Source organism: Agelaius phoeniceus, chromosome 2 (genome assembly GCF_051311805.1).
Source record: "Agelaius phoeniceus isolate bAgePho1 chromosome 2, bAgePho1.hap1, whole genome shotgun sequence".
NCBI lineage: Eukaryota > Metazoa > Chordata > Aves > Passeriformes > Icteridae > Agelaius > Agelaius phoeniceus.
This window is the reverse complement of record NC_135266.1, coordinates 28,915,854-28,932,852: the sequence shown is the minus strand read 5'-3', so window position 1 is coordinate 28,932,852 and position 16,999 is coordinate 28,915,854. Positions and strand designations below refer to the sequence as shown.

The following is a 16,999-nucleotide window of genomic DNA, read 5'->3' as shown; positions in this document are numbered from 1 at the left end:
TCAGTAAATCACTGATAATGGCAATGAATCTGATGAGCAGAACTAAAAATATATACACATAATATTATAGAATCATAGATTCATAGAACAGCTTTGGTTGAAAGAAACCTTTAAAGATCATCTAGTCCAAGGCCCTTGCAGTAAGCAGGGACATCTTCAACTTGATCAGGTTGCTCAGAACCCCATCCAAACTGACCTTGAATTTTTCCAGGCATGGGGAATCCACCACCTCTCTGGGCAACCTGTTTCAGTGTTTTACCTTACCCCTTCATTGTAGAAAACTTATTTTTTATACTAATCTAAATCAACCCTCCATTACTTTACAAAAAGTTACACTTTGTTATTTTGCAGCAGGCCCTGCTGAAAAGTTTGTCCCCATCTTTGTTACAGTCTCCTTTCAGTACTGAAAGGCTGCAAACAGGTTTCCCCAGAGCCTTCTCCAGGCTGAACAATCTCAGCTCCCTCAACTTGTCTTTATAAGCAAAGTGTTTCAGCCCTCTTTGTGACCCTCTTTTGAACCTCCTCCAACAGTTCTGTGCTCCTCTTATACTGAGGTTCCCAGAGCTGGGTGCAGCCCTCCAGGTAGGATCTCTCAACAGCAAAGTTAAGGGGCAGAACCACCTCCCTTGACCTGCTGCCCACGCTGCTTTGGATGCAGCCCAGGATACAACCAGTATTCTGGGATGTGAATGGACTTCCTGTGTCATGGAGTTCCAGCTTTAAAAGTAGCACTGGCTATTCCCAAGCATGTCAGTTTTTATTTCTGTGTCAGCAAAATGGGTGCACATGGAAAAATAGACATGTTTAAACTCGGAATAGATAGGGTTATTGGCTTTTAAATATTGTTGCTCTATTTTATCATCAAGCCTTCATTTTTACACCCTAGGAGCAAAATGTTGTGGTTTCCTCTTTTTATTTGAGATGACCAATGTCAGAACCAGCTGACAAAGTAACTAGTAATCACTATGGAGTGTGTATGAGGATTCTTCGAGTTGCCTTTTAATATTTTACTTCTGCACTGATAGCACTTCAACATTAAACCCCTCAAATCATCACAGAATGCTATAGTATTGTTGTGAGAAGACCAGGTTTAGCAATCTATTACTATAACCTCATGTTTCATGTTAAAAAAAAAAAAAAGCTATTCCCTGTTCCTTCATATATTTGTGCTCAAGGAAGACCTAACAGGCACTTTGACCAATTTTTCATCTGTCTGAGAGAAGCTAAATTTTGAGTAATTAGAGAAAATTTTTATGTGAATGAAAGTTCTTCCATGAGCCATTATGGATATTACATGTTCTGGTCATGGAAGTGGACTAGAATGCACCATCACCAGTTTTTTACATAGTTCAGCATGACTTAATAGAGATAGTCAAAGAGAGACATTTCTCACAAATATTGCTGAGTTTGGGCTTGATATTTAGTCCAAAAAGTGAACATCCTAACCTGGCATAATAGTCTTCTTGCACTCATTACATTTGGAAGAGTATTCATTGGAGTAGCAGTCAGTACAAAGTAGATGTTCCTCTTTTGCAGCAAAAGGTTTGTCCACCAAGGAATTCTTGCACTGGAAGCAGTGGAAGCAGGTTTCATGCCAGTGGCGGTCCTTATAAGACAGATCCTGTAGAAATCCAAAACCACAGAGTAAGTGGAATGAATAGTTTGCACAACTGGAAGCTCAGAGAATGCAAACACGTCCAAATCTGAACTCCAGCCAGGAGCTGGGGAGCTTTGAGGAAAACAAAATGTTCTGACAAAGGTGAACTTATTTTGCTGTGACAACCAAGAGCAGCTCATGACAGCTATCAACCCTTTTTCAGTTCAAGGTAACCCTTTTTGTTTGTGACAGAGGAGCAGCTAATTTCACTTAGGTATTTCCTTTGAGAATAAAGCTCAGCTTTTGAATTGGATTAAAACTTGTTAATCTATTAGGTATGATAGACTTCCCCTATTTGCCTTATCTATTGCTGATTTCTTGTTCATTTCATAGATATTTACTCCTGAACAGAAATATTTTTCCCAATTGCATTCTGGCATTTTTTGACAGATTTGCACCAAGAGTGGAATCAGTCTGATCCCTTTTGGGTTTTTTCCACTACAACAAATTTTTACTGACCCTTGTGTTTTGGTTTACCTATATTTCAGATGTGGATTTTACTGCAAGATACAAGACCATATTGTACCTGCATCCTGTGATCCAAAGTACTGGCTAAGGGATTAGTATGGGCATGTTAGTATTTAAAATACTCTTCACAGTGGTTCCTTTGATTATTTAAAAGAAACAGGCCTTCTCAAAATTGTGATCTAAAATGGTGGATTGTGCTTTATAACATTTAAATTAAGGTGGCCTGTACATGCAACACTTGAACAGTGTCTTCAGACTTCAAACAAAATAGAGCTTGGATGATTACAAGAAACAGTGTTCACCCCAAAATATAGAGGCTCTGGTATGGGTTGGGAGTGTGAAAGGCTAGAATTGTCATGAATAGGGAGTATAAAACTTCAGCTGAAATAAGTTCTCAAGTTCTAGCTCAAGATCTGTGTATTTATTGCAGGCATTAAACTAATCAGGGTAGTTGAAGGAAAAAAGCAAGTGGTAGAATAATGAATTCCAATTTTGCAGTTGTGTGAAGCGTTGCAAAGGGTTCATACCTGATCTGGCATAAGCTGTACTGTGTCAGTCAGTACAGTCACAGTAACTCCAAATGTGCAATCTTAAGGCCAGAGCAAGATACCACAGATTTAGGTTAAGCTAAAATAACAGTTTGTCTTTGGGAGCCTTGTTCTCATAAACAGTTAGCTGGAAACACTGAAACAGTTTCATCTAGCTCAGCTGATATGTGGTAGCTTGCTAAACTTTAGTAATTTGTGTAAAAATTTGACTATGCAATTAAACGTTTCTGTTTGGACATCTATGCCACTCACCTAATTTTTTTGAATCATTGTAACAATTTTCATCTCTGAGATTGCACTCTGTGGTAGAATATCTTAGACTTCCACTTTACATCTTTCAGACAGTTGTTTATTCAGCTCATCTATTCATTTCAGCTAAATCCTTCTGAAACAACACAAATTTCTGACTGTAATATTTTAATCTTTTCTAATAGCAAATGAAAACCAATCTTCTTTGGAAGTTACTTACATTTTTTTTCTTTTCTTTTCTTTGGGAGAAGTCTAATAGCCTAAATCTGGTCTCATATTATATTTTCAACAGAAAAATACAATATGCAGTGCTTTCCAAAATAACTGAAATTGTACTTTTAGGAAGTAGAACAACAGATCTGATCTTCTTTCTCTTGTAACATGATTTATTCAATTATTTTTCCTCATTACCTGTCATTTCCTGGTTTTGCAATTTTCAGCAAGCTATTTTTTAATATCCAAAATTCATGTGGTGATGTATGCTTATTTTATCAATGAAATGATACCCTGAAATGGTGCATGCCTTTTAGAAGAGGAGTAATGAAGACAAAGATTAGGTGTCAAAGATGAAAGATTTGATCCCTGAGTCAGTAATGATGGCAAGATTTTATGGGCAGTAGCTGCGTAGGTGACAGTAGCAGATATTTCATTATGACGAAGTCATGAAGCAAAACTCCAACAAAAAGTACCCCAGATAAAAAGTGGATTGAATAAACTTTAGCTACTGTAGATTACTCTAACTCTACATTGAATGTAGAGAGAGTCTAAGATGTCTGGCTTTGACAGTAGAATATTAGGGTGATGAAATGGATATTGCTTTCTCTCTCTGAATCTGTCACATCTGAAAGCAAGCAAGTCCAAGGTACTGATGAAACTATTTATGCATCATGAGTGCTCTTAGGTCACTGAAAAGGAGGTTTGGTCTATTTCAGCATGTTGTATATATTACTGGAGACTTTGACTTGTTCATAAGCTGTGGATGTACTGATCTGGAGCAAATTCTACACTGGAAAAGCATGTGCAAAAACTGATTGAAAGCTTTCTGAATGTCAGGCTGCTCTTCTGTTAAGCGGAAAGAGCATCAGATTTAGTCTAGGTATGTGAATTCTAGTTTATGCTAGCTGATTGTAACCCAAATAAATCTGTTCCAGCAGAAGGTACAAGTGATATAGAACTAATTCCTGTTGTATTTTCATTGTGACACCCACAAAGAAAACTTTGACAAGATAACTGTTAGCATGGGCAAGATCAAGTTTTACAGCTTCTCCACAGCTCTGTATAGTTTTGCTCCAGCATGGTTTATTTGGCCTCTAGGGTGGGACTGCATGTGACTTAGAAAAGTGTGTTTTTTTAAAAAAACCCAGAAGACCCCCTTAGACTAGGGTTACCAGTTAACTAGGTTAAGCTTGGGCTCCTCATACCCTGCATTTTTATTGTCTTCTCCTCAGGCTTTTTAAGTGTAAGCAAACTGAAGCCATTATGCAGTACCATTTCTCTTGAAGAATAGGGTTTCAACTTCTCTGGGTGTCAACAGGGACCCAGTAGGAAGAAGGAGATTAGAGAGTTTATTACCAGAGCAGTAACTGTATATGTTGTTCATGGCTTTTTTTACCACAATGGTCTATTCAGAAGGTTGAATGTAGGAAATGGGCTAGGCCAACTAAATGCTGTGCAGATTTTAGCTACACATACCCTGTAGCAAAACACTTATGTATGTTAGACTGGCACATACCTATAAAAGTATGTTGAGAAAAGGTAAAAACAAGTGATATTGTGCTGTACTCTGCCCCTTACATGTGTGAGAAGATATTAAGATATCCCCCTCTTTTACCATTTCACTTCACAAAAACTAGCCTGAGATTCAATAATGAGCTGAAAAAGTGTTGCATGTTGGGACAGGGTTTAAATATTAAAAATGAGAAAAATAATTATTTTTTCTCTTTCCTGATCCTCATTACTGGAGGTTTTATTTCTTGTTTAGTTTATGTGTGAGAATGACCCTTTTGAGGCATTTTTGGCCTGAATGCTGACACAGTAGCTGTATCTCACAATCCACTCATAATTTAATTTGCACATTTCACAGAGAGAGTTTTCACTCCCTTCTGCTTGGCAAGGCCAACTTGTGGACTGCATTAAACACGGGATTAATGTAGATATTTCCTGTATTTGCAATGGTTTCCATACCATAGGATCTGCAAGGAAAGTATTAAAACAGCCAAAGTCAACGAAAAGTAACCCTTCAGCAGTTAAGCAAATGAGTGCAAGATGCATGGATTTCCAGAAATAAGCCTGAAACTGTAGGTGTGGTGAGCATTCACCAGGGACTTAGCCATTAAAATGACAATTTTTTTTCTAGAAAAGTAAATTTCTCCTGTAACCTGTTGGCATATGGATAATGTGTAATAGCTGTGAGAGAAACGACCCTGTATTTTCATGCTGCCTGCTGGTGCCTCCTACCAGTCAGTATATGAAGCTTTTGATTTGTCTGTGGAAGTTTTGTAAGCATCAGCTAGAAGTGTTTACAGTTAATGAAATGGCTTATGCCCAAAGGTGGCATTCAGACATATGTTGTCATTCTGGGATTTTTCTGGTGGCAAAGACTTGTTCTTTTAAAACAAGGAACAAATTAGTAATTACTCTGTTAAGTTTACAGTTACCCATAAACTACCTGAAAAACTAGAAAGATAGTGAAGAAATTTCTCCCCTGTCTTGAATTCAGGGTAAGTTTCTCTACAGCATTGTTGTCTTGTGGCCTCTCTGTGCTATAGCTAATACACAATGTGAAAATTCAGCATCAATTTCATCCTCTCAGAGTCCACTGCTGTCAGAATTTGAGTTATTACAAGTGTCCTCTTCTCAGCACCTGTGCTTTCACTTTGGTGTAACCCTGTCAGTTATAGGAGGTTTGATTGTAATTGGGAGGGTGGGAAAGAAGGAAATTAAGAGTATCTGGTTCTCAGTGTAGCTTTTCTTAGTGAGGAGAAATAATGGTGGCCAAGAAGGGACTTGTGAAGGAAAATCTGATGTGAGAACTTTGTGGGACTTTCCAGGTTGTAATGTGGATGTAAGTGTGGACACTGCTGCCAGATGCAGAGGCCTGGATGTGACCTTTTCTCATGACTCTGTCACTCCATTATATTTTTTATTCCAAATTTTACAGTTTTAGGTTATGCCGAACATACAAACAAATTGGAGCCAATATCGTCCATGCAGTAAACACACTGGTTTCATTCCCAAACATAGTACAATTTATCTTCTTTGTTCAGATGAAAAAGTATGTGTAAAAAGATTTATGTAAAAATGCATATATATAGGTGTGTATATGTGTATTCCTTTTTTATTTATATACCTACATATTCATCCAGTGTAATGAGGAGAAGCCTGATTTTTTTGGTGACTGTTTCATGGCTGAATTATGCTCAGTCACAGTGCACACACTTCATCTGAAACTTACCTTGTGGCTGAGGCACTTGTAAGGGCTCTCTCAAATGTGTTCTCTAGCGCCTATTACTGTCATTGAAAAACTACTTTAGTTTTCTTGTCAGTGAAAACATTCATAGGATCTCTTTTTCTACCCAAACATGTTTTTTTTCAGAAAACTTGCAGGAATTTAAGTTTCAACTTTTATCCCTTTTATCCATCAGAATTTGCTAAAATTGCTCAACAGCTTCAAACCTACAGCATAAAGTATGGACAGGCACAAACAGCAGTCACAGAAACAAAAAAAAAGGACATGTTTGTTTCTGGCATGCTTTATAGCTCTTTAAGAAATCTTTATTTACTATCTCTTAGTTGTGTTTTCCACATATAGTTCTGCTTTTTACATAGATAAAACATTCTTAGATTGCAGACAGTGGGGGCTTTTTTTTTTCTATCTGTTATTAGAGTGTGCTTCACTTAAAAGCAAAGAAAAGCAGTATATCGGATAACACCCACACTCCCTAAATACATAAATCTGGGTTGAAAAGTTCAGCCCGATTAATTCCTGAATACTTTGACCAAGATTTGTTGAAGCTGGTCCAAGTTTTTAAATTCTTGACTATCAACACATGGAAATACCTTCTCAGGGGATTAGAAAGTGACCTTAAAACAAAAGCACATTCTGGAACGGGGCAGGAATATTTTGCTTTTTCAGGTCAGGCCAGGCCAGCTGTATCTCATCTCTAACCTGAATATTTATGAGCTGTAGGAAAGCTGGCAATTTTATACCTTCTTACAGATTATTGCCAGTTCTCTCTCTTGATGGTGAAAAATTTTTACCTCTTTAAGGCTTCTGAAAGTGACTTTCCTACTGATTTGCCAATAGGGTGTTGTAGATCAATTTGGAAGGTATGAGACATTTATTTTTTCCAATCTGAGTAAGCATATATTTTTAGATCTCTGAAATAGTGATTGGGTGATAGTATCACTAATGGGAATTAGTTTATCTTTGTAGAAGCATGGATCAGCAGTGGGAAATCAAAAATCAGATCTCCTTGGGTCAGTGAAGAATCCTATGGGCATGCAATACAAATTGCAGTTCTACTGCAATCTCATTCTGTCAGTGAAAATCTTGCCCAACTTTGAACAGGCCAATTTTATGCAAGGAGGATGCATATCAGAGGAAGTCTTTGGTAGCTGTATAACAGACACTTCACTGGATGGCTCCTCTGTCCTCATTCAGGCAGGCTGAAACTGGCATGAATTCCAGGTTTTTTAATTAATTTAAAAGAAATACAGGTGGTCACAACTATTCTGTATCAGGCAGGTGTTTCCATGTCTTCTAGCAGTGCATAACTCAAGCAAGCAAGGCCTCTGCTCTGTCTATCCCATTCTTTAATTAGACTCCACTATCATCATTCTGTATTTAAAAGGTTAATTTTTCTAACTCTATTTGATTTATTGCTAGCTGGATTTCTGTGACTTCCAAGTTAGCACCCTGAGTGTGTGTCTCTTGATGACCACAGAAGTGTGGTCACAGCAAGGCCAGCAGTGGCTTAGCTCCCTCTGACCCAACAGTAGGCACAACCAGCTTCTGTCACCCTTTTAGATCCCAGCTGGCCCTGAGGAAAGATTCACCCAATGAATTAAAGAGGATTTCTTACATCAGAACATCGGATCATTCTGTGGTTTATAGGAGTGGATTTCTATTACCATGCTGCATAAAGAAAGGTTTGCCAAGTGAAACAATAGAAAACAGATACAGGGGTCCAGAAAACATGCTCTCCCATCAAAAGAAACCCCTGTGTAGCTGTTAGGCTGGATCCTTCCAGGTCTCAGAGCTCTGTGCCCAGGCTGCTCTCTCAAGATTTCTGTAACAAGACACAAATCTGACATACCTTGCAGTCAGCACCAATAGGTTTCTTGCATTCCTCACAGGTGTTGGAATAAAGATTTTCATAACATTTCACACAGTAGGGGCTGTCCTCCTTCAGGATGTACTTCTTACCAAATAGAGACTCTTTGCAGTAGTGGCAATCAAAGCGTTCAGTCATGTTGGTGTCGGGAGTCCAGCTATCCTGCCACAAAGACAGGAATAGGCACATGTCAGACTGAACTACACTTGACCCAATGCCCCAAGAAAGGTTTATCAATTCTTGTTTTTCACATTGTACCTCCATTTCAATCTGACTTTCAGTCAAATAAATGAACACAGTAGGAAAAAATTGGTCTATAAATTTTGCAGTGCAGCCCATCTAAATCTGTTGATCCATCTTTGGCCAGACCTAGTGCTAGAGATGAGAGGAGGGATTAAACCCTGAGTGTGAAGAATTCTTGTGGGATTTGTAAATGGAATTTGACCTATAGGCCTGCAACAAGAAGGTGTTTCTCTAGGGGATGGAGGGACTCAAGTCCATTAAGAGGATGAGCCAGCTAATCTTCCTTCAGAAGCAACATCTCCTACATAAGGCAAGAGAAAGGTTTACACTGCGCGTAGTCTTGAGTCATGCACAGACTATCAGGCACCACATGAGCTTCTGCACCTTCCTTCTCTACATTCTCAGCAGGCCAGTGTCTGGCAATCATTCCCCCACAGGCAGACACCAACCCTCCATCTCTGCTCGTGCATGGGACTATGGGGGTGGAAGGTGTAGGATCGGTGACTGTGTATCTGATTCTCCTCTGATGCACCTGAAGAAGTTCTCCAATAGCTGTAGTGTATTGGGAGCTGGCTCCTGGGTGTTCTGGCTCAGACAAATGTAAAAAAATTATTATGGAAGGGAAAAATCAAGTAGAAGAAACTGTATATGATGTTTCAGCTTGTCTGAATTAAGTGCAATTGATGTTTGCTCCTCAAGTTTTGTTACGTCTCTTTAATTTTCTGGATGCACACACAAGCAAAGATGACACAGATGCCTTTGATGAATATTTATTATTGCCTGGGACAATTTATTTTGGATTTCATCACAGTCATCACCTTCTTTCTTAACCTGAGGCTTGCAGCATGTGGTGCACCTGAAATCTGGAGGGTACAGCTGGAGGAGGGCATAGCTGCCTGCTTAGGAAAGGGAATTTCCCAAGCAGAAAGTACATGCCACCTGGACTGCATGATCTTAACTGCCTGCCAGGCTGAATCTCCTCTTTAAGGCACATCTGATCTATAAATCCTTAAATGTTTTGAGTACTAATAGCTTAAGTGGCTACCTCTGTCTTTCATGCACAAGTGACATTTGCAGCATCGGCAGTCCTTTTGCCAACTTCAGCTCTCAGTTTTAAACAAAATGTTACTTGCTTAGTGTTCTTGGCAGAGGTTGTTGATTTCTGGAGTTTGTCCTCTCCCTCTGGCAGTGGGAGCCACCCATAGGGCATTCTGAAATCCTCAGTTCTCCCCTAGGATTTCAGTTTTTATTATTATCTTTCATTCTGTCTATCTGGGATGTGTCTATCGAGGTTTTAGGGCTGTCTGAATGGACAATTTTTTTTAAATGGCCAATCCACTGCTGAATTTTGTAGTGACTAGCACAGACTGAGGGGTGAGTGTGTGAAGTAGGTAAGTGATATCTCCACTGCTGGAAAGTCTTATGAATTCCAAATAACTACTAAAGAAGAGAGACAAACTAGCAAGCCCCAAAATGTGCCTGGAGGAAGCACAAATCTGGCAGCTGGTCTTTTGTGCTTCTGACAACCCAGGACTAGCAGGGCAACTCCTTTGGCCTTCAAAATGGTCTAGGAACTAAGTAGCTTTCTTATCCCAGAGGGGAACTGGGAGTATGTAGGGTGCTCTTTGTCCTTAAGGAGCAGAGAGGCTCCAAGGACTGATAAGAACACAGAAGGTAAGAAGATGTGCTGGAGAGAGAAGTGCAATGACCACCCAAAGCTCCCCTGCAGCCCATTTCCAGCAGCAGCAGCTAGCAATGGAAGTATAGGGCAGGAGAACAAGGGCAATACAAAGGGACATTTCCTTAACAATTGCTTCCAGCAAGTGAGTCTCCTCTTGAAATACACCTGCAGTCTTTACCATTTAGTAGATGATAATGGATTTTCTTCTCTGTTTTGAGCCTGTTTACACCCCTAACCTACATAATAGGTTTGGATTTTCCCAGGAAAGATCAGGTCAGGACTTAATTTCCTTCTGGAGTAATCTCAGCAAAATGGAGTCAGACCAATGTACACTGAGTTATATGTGTAGATGTATGACTAAGTCTGAGAGGAGTGATAGCTTTTGTTCAAATGGTCTGTGTTTAGGACAAAAATCTGTACTTTTTACTTGACTATATTAGGTATTTTTTTCCAAATGATAGGATTTTGTTGCCCATTTAATGTGCATTATTGCTAAGTTAAAATGTGAGCAGAAACCACTTAGGAACTTGCATTTGTCACCCTTCTTCAGAATTATTTCTTTCTAACCCTGATTTAAAAGTAGATGTGAGATACTGAAGAGTGAAAAATTTCTCTTGATGTGTAAAAGCAAAAACTATAGAGTGTGATTCCTTTACAGGTTTATACAATTTCATCCAAAGCTGCTAAATGTAAAATATAGAAGTGCTTTGTGATTGGAAGGACTGTTCCCTTAGAAGTGGGCATTCCTGTCTCTTGGTCACAGGACTTCCCCTCTTGAGTGCTGTACTGTCTTCTGGGGGCATTTCACTGGAGCAGAGGCAAGCATCATGTAATAGATGTATTTAATAATTGATATAATAACGTAATAATTCAACAACTCAAAATAATTCAGCAATTATTTAATACTTGCTGCCATGATTTCAGAAAATACCTGGGCACAGCCTGCAATCCTGAAAGAGATCTAGTTTTGTTAAATGTATTCTAAGATTGTCCCAGGGGATTGTCTCCCTCACCCTGAGCAGGGAGAGGCAGTCCTCATTTCTACATCCCAGATTGAGGGATGAACTCTGCTCTATGAAGACAATCAAGGGACAGCTCTGGATGAGATTTAAGGAACAGCTCTAGAGATTTGGGAAATTGAAAGACAAGATCTGCATTTTGGCTTTAGTTATGTGAATCTTTTATTGGATCTGGGACCAATTTTGGATCCAATGTCTTTTAAAGTTAGGAATTCAGGTTCGTGTGGTTTCATTCAGTAAGCTGGAATTAAGGTTGAAGCATCCCAAAATTCTGGGCTATTTAAATCCAGGTCTTGGACTGAATCTCATGATCTACTATGTGCTATTTTGAGCATATTGTACAGAGTTTCCTCCTGCTCCAGAGAGAATTAAGTGTGAGGTAATAATGGGTCCTATCTACTAAACACTAGAAGGAATTTCAAACAAATAATTTCACTGTTGTCTTACAATCAAGGAACGTGAAATTATACTGAGCAGTATTTTTGCCTGTCACTTTGTACACATGGTCCTTTACATTGCCACTCCATTAATTCCTGTTATATAAAATCCCCTCATGTTTAGCTTAGTGTAAGCTATATGCACTGTTTTGGACTTTAGGGGAAAAAAACCAAAACAGGAGACTTGCACAGCTGTGGATGGACACAAATTGCAATTCAACCTCCTTGCCATTGATCTATTTCTTTCTCTTGTGTTTGATACTTGTTGACCATAAAGTGTTGTGGGACAGAGGCTCATCATTATTACAGCTCCTTGTGGTTAAAGATCTTTAGATTTTATTACTGTAGTCATTCTGTACTTAAACTTTTTCAGATTGCTCTCAACATAATCATGATGAAGAAATTGATTTTTTCTGCCATTCAGTCTCCCTCCTACAGCATCAGACATAGCAAGTACATCTCCAAAAGGGAAAGAGCTTTCTGTTGCCTGCCCAAAAGAGAAGCTGCAGCTTATGCCAAATGTTAGTACTACCCACACTCTGTCTCACAGGAAGAAAGAATTGGCAGAAAAATTAACAAAAAGTTAGTAGACTGACTCAAAATCTATGCTTCTTTCCTCTTCTTTCCCTGTTTGCTCAGTCTCATTTTACTGGCAGTAATTCCTAAAGTTGTCATATTACTGCACAAATATTAGGGCTCATCATGTCATTAAGAAATTATCCAGCATTCCCCCATCCCATGACACTACTGACTACTGAAAAAGCAGACCTTGCCTGCTTCTTCAGCTGTGTCTGCAAGCCTAATAAATGCTGTTGTGTCCATCTCTTATTTCAACTTTTCCTAGGGGGTGTTGAGCACTGAGAGATGCATCTGCACACACACAAGAGAGAGAAAGAGGCCAAGGGGAACTATCTAAACCATGTAGGAGTTGTTTAGTTTATTCAGTGAAATTCTGACCTCTTGTTGTAACAACATCTGGAGACAGAGAATTAAGCCCCTGTAGACAGATGCCAAAGGAGGGCTTGCTGCTGACTGAATCAGGTGAGCAGTGCTGGGGCTTTCTCCCCCCATGCCCCTGGATCAGTATGCTGTGTAACCACCTGCATAGGAAACAAAAGGTCTTCCTTCAAGATGCTCAGGCATTTCTCCCACCTGACTATTTTTCCAGAAGAACAGTACACATGGAGAATTTTCTGTTTATTTCTCTTCCCCTGAGGAAGGAAGATTTGTGTCTGGCAACTCCAGTGACATGAGCCATGCAGGTTTGGAGCATTTGGAAACAATTTATGTTAATGCTCCAAAGGCTAAAATGAAAAGATTTATTTACAACCATGAACTGACAGTTCAAACTATGCTGGTCTTTCTGGCAAAAGGTGATTTTTTTCCTTGCAACTTAGCTGCTCTTACAACATTCATTATCTATCATCTTGTTGCAGCAACAGGAAAACACTCTTGGAAGACCTAAGCATCTTTCCAAACCAGACCATAAGGCCATGCAAGGGGAAAAGAGGGAAACCTAATTGTATTTATTTTTAATTTACTTTAGAAAAATAAGGAATGGCCATTTTCTCTTCATCAAAACCCAGGAAATTTAGTTTAATATTTGAAAATTATAGTAATAAAACCATAAAATAAGAAAAAATTGACCCAGAGTAAAATATCCCAGTCATGACTTTAGACGCTAAATTTTAAAAGCTATATAAAGAAAAAAGTTTCATTTTTAATAAAGTTACCTTGCAATATTCTTCAAAATTACATTTGGATTTTTCCAAGAACTCACCTTCCTTGGAAATGGCTGACTTATTTTGTGTATGGTATAACATTCTGATATCTTTTTTAGAGTTGTTTTAAATCTCTGCAGTGCAATTTTCTGACCAGACAGACTGCATTAACATATGCAGATAACCAAAGCAAACCTGGTTCCTGTCTGGATTGCACAGTCAGCCTGTCATGAACGGGAAAGTGGATAGTGTGCTGGGTAAGATTGTATTCCTTAGCAGAACATAAATAATTAAAAAAAATGAAATAGAAAATGTTTATTGTGTGCAAGGCTCCTCATGCATCTGGCTAAAGTAATCCCAGTTACAGCAGTGGAGAAGGAACTCACCACTTGTGGTTCCTGTGTGGTTTATTGTGTTTGGCAGTCAATAAAGATCTGCTCCAGTCTAGAGCCACTCCAGCAGTGGTAGAGCAAGAGCCAGTAGTAATATCTACAAATGCCACAGAAGAACTGAGCACTGACACTTTGAAATTGTACCCCACCAATTTTGCTCTATGGTTATCTCAGGCTGATTCTGAAATGACTGAGGGTCCATGGTCTCACCCATATTCCTGCACACAATTCAGTTACAAAAGGAGAGTGTTGAAATAACATGGAACATTACTTAAATCTGCCATAGCAAGGAGGAGCACAGTTCAAGTGGAAAGGCTTGCTTTTATTTTCTATTTTAAAGCCTTTTGAAATTGCTGTCCTCCTTCTTTCTCTTGCAAAATAAGTAAATGCTTGTTCAGAGGAAAGGTCAAGTACTTGATCCTGCTTAAGCATAAAAATTTCTATTTCTAATAACAACATTTAAGCAGATAACAGAAAATTATAGTGGAGAAAACCAGTATAAGATTAATAAACCTTTTTATTATTTCTGGCACTATCCTGCAAAAATAGTGTACAAGCTAAATGTCTGCAGACATTAAACTCTAACAAAGGCTTGTTTTTCCAGAAAAGCATTGCTTTCTCTTATTGTCAGGAACACTGCTAATCTCAGAGAAATTAGACTTTAAGATAAAAATACCCAGAAATGCCATGTGCTACCATGCAGTCGTGTTTCCAAATTTTTCTGTATTTTTTAAATCCTCCTTACTACTACCCAGGGCACAAAACCAGAACAATGTCCCAAATAGCCTGTGTTTCCCTCTTTAAAGAAAGGATAGAAGAAAAATTGGGATGATTCTGTGGAAGAAGAATGCTTTGGTTTTTGTTCTATCCTCTAGCAGCACAGCTCTGATTCTGTTTACTGAGGTAAGACCACAAAGCCCCTTGGTTTGGGGGACCAGTTAATGCACATCTTACAGCTGCTGGATAAAACTGCTGGATAAAACTGCTGTGGCACTGAATGCCTCGGGGCTGTGAGGTACCCAAACTTCCCTGCCCAGCCAGAATGCTTGTGGCCTTCCAAAATGTGACAAAGGAGACTACACGAACCTTGGGGCACCCATTCAGCTGGGCACATCTTAGCAAACCAGATCAATTGCACCTGCATGAAACCAGTTAGGCCCAGTTTGGGGGGGTTGTGGTTGAAGACTGTGTCCAGTCCAGTCCAGTCCAGCCAGGACACAGAGAGCAAAACTGGACACAGAGAGCAAAGAGAGCATCTACTAAGATTGAGACAAAGTACTTGTGGTGTGTGAGAGGTACAGAAGAAAGCACAAAGACATAGAGAGTCTGATGAAATGGACATAGGAAATCTTTTTGAGGGCAAGATTATTTCCAGTGGAAGAAGGAAGATGTTGAATCCACCATGGAGAGCTGCATGGCATAGTAGGAGAAGGTGGAATTCATCAAAGGTGAGATCCTGGTCTCTGAAGACACTTCTGCTCTAAATCTCAAGGGTGCTTCAGAGCAATGACAAAACACATCTATGTAAATGATTGCAGGTATTTCATGGCTTTATGCAATTTGCTGCTTTTATTATGCAAGATGAAGTGAAGAAACAGTGCTGGGTTTTGAGCCCTTACATTTCTGCTTGCTGAGGGTCTAGAACTAACACCATCAGAGTGATACCTTAGAACTTTCTCTGCACTGGTGGATATATTTGAAGCTTTAAATTCAGGAATTTTCTATGAAAGGGAATGGTGAATATGGTGAATATGTCAGTGTTATGCTCACCTGCATTCCTCCTATGGCATATCATTATATGTACAATAACCATTCAGTATCCTAGTTGATATAATCCAGTATAATATAGAAGGGTATGTGAAAAGGAACAAAATTAACTTTATCACCTGGCATGGGTATTTTGATGTTCATGCTTAGGAGAAGGCTCTACTGGTTTATAATCAAATTCTGTCTATATATAGCTAATTAATATTGTTGAAATGTTAATGCTTCAGTGGCTGTCAATGTATCCAAGATTTATTTTCATGAAACCTGTCATTACCCTGCCATTTCACATTCTCACTTGTGGTGAATCTGCATCACAAATAACTGTGCATATGTAAATTAAATATTAAAACTACACCATTAGAATTAATCAGTCTAAAAATGCAAATTATGAGATTCCCCCAGTCTCTGAAGCAGTACCCAAGTGAGGGAAGATGATTGCCTACAACACTACACCATTCAGAGTTTGTCCAGAGATGCTCAGGACAGATTTACTCATCAGAGAAACATGGATAAGACTTAGACCTGAATGTTCCTGGTCCCTGGGGACCCTGAAAGACTGTGAGCATGCTGGCCAGCAGCAACAGGAATTGCTTGTGGCTGATGGTGTTAACACTTAGCTGACCTTCCCTTAACTCTGAATATCCTGGCCCCTGTGAGATGAGGCAAGGCAGGGGATGAGGACACCAGCAGGTAACACATCACTTGGCTCTGAGGCTCAGAGCTCAATGCTCTGAAGCCAGGGGTCTCTCGTGAATATAGGTCTTTGCAGCCCTCCTCATCCCTTTGTTTTGGAATGAAAGTTTGAATTTGCAGTGCAGTGCAGCAGAAACTGTCATTAACCCTTACAATTATAGGAGTTGTACTTTCTCACCAATATTTTGAGGTTGTTTTCTTTTTTTGGCTTCTGACATTCAGAGCATGATGGAATCCTGGCAGACTGTGTCGTGTGTGATCAAAGGAGTTATCTGATCTCTTTACTAATGCAAGGTGTGCCATCTGGGAGAGCTGATGCTTGTATGGACAGGAAAGATGTGATTTCAGGGAAAGTGCTATCCCTGGACTTCTCTAAGGAATGGGAAACAGATCATTATTTGTTCTTGAGTTCTTCAGTTGAGAATCATCATTACATGCTCTGTGTGGTAGGAACTTCACATGGACAAACAGTATCTGACACAATATAGCCACTGCTGGGAGATAACAGTGATTTCACAAAAACTAATAGTATTTTCCTGTAAATCCAAACCACCTGGAAGTGACTATTTGGTGCTTGCATATGTAGCACTGCCACTTTCTGTGGGAGCACATTTGGCAGAATGGTGAGAACCAAAATTATCTGTATTTTATCCCAGCACTTTTGCCATCTTGGGCTTTTTCAAAAGACCACAAGAAGTGGTTCACCCCCTCGCCTCAGGTGTGCTAGTTAGATGTAGATGTCACCTGGGAACCCAAGGTAACTTTTACAAATTTGATTCCTCAACAAC

At 39.3% G+C, this 16,999-nt stretch overlaps 1 protein-coding gene across 4 annotated transcripts in view; it reads right to left on the bottom strand.

Moving 5' to 3' along the window:
- The window catches only part of FHL2 (four and a half LIM domains 2), a 38,110-nt gene that overhangs the window by 5,827 nt on the left and 15,284 nt on the right, over positions 1 to 16,999 (bottom strand). For 2 of the 4 annotated variants that reach the window (XM_077173375.1, XM_054654852.2), the window contains exons 2-3: positions 8,241 to 8,420; positions 1,447 to 1,621 (exon numbers count right to left, since the gene is read on the bottom strand). In XM_077173375.1, the coding sequence (XP_077029490.1) occupies positions 1,447 to 1,621; positions 8,241 to 8,396 (331 nt within the window). In that variant the 5' untranslated portion in view covers positions 8,397 to 8,420. The remainder of the gene's footprint in view (positions 1 to 1,446; positions 1,622 to 8,240; positions 8,421 to 16,999) is intronic. The other 2 variants (XM_077173376.1, XM_054654853.2) reach the window with 1 other exon arrangement.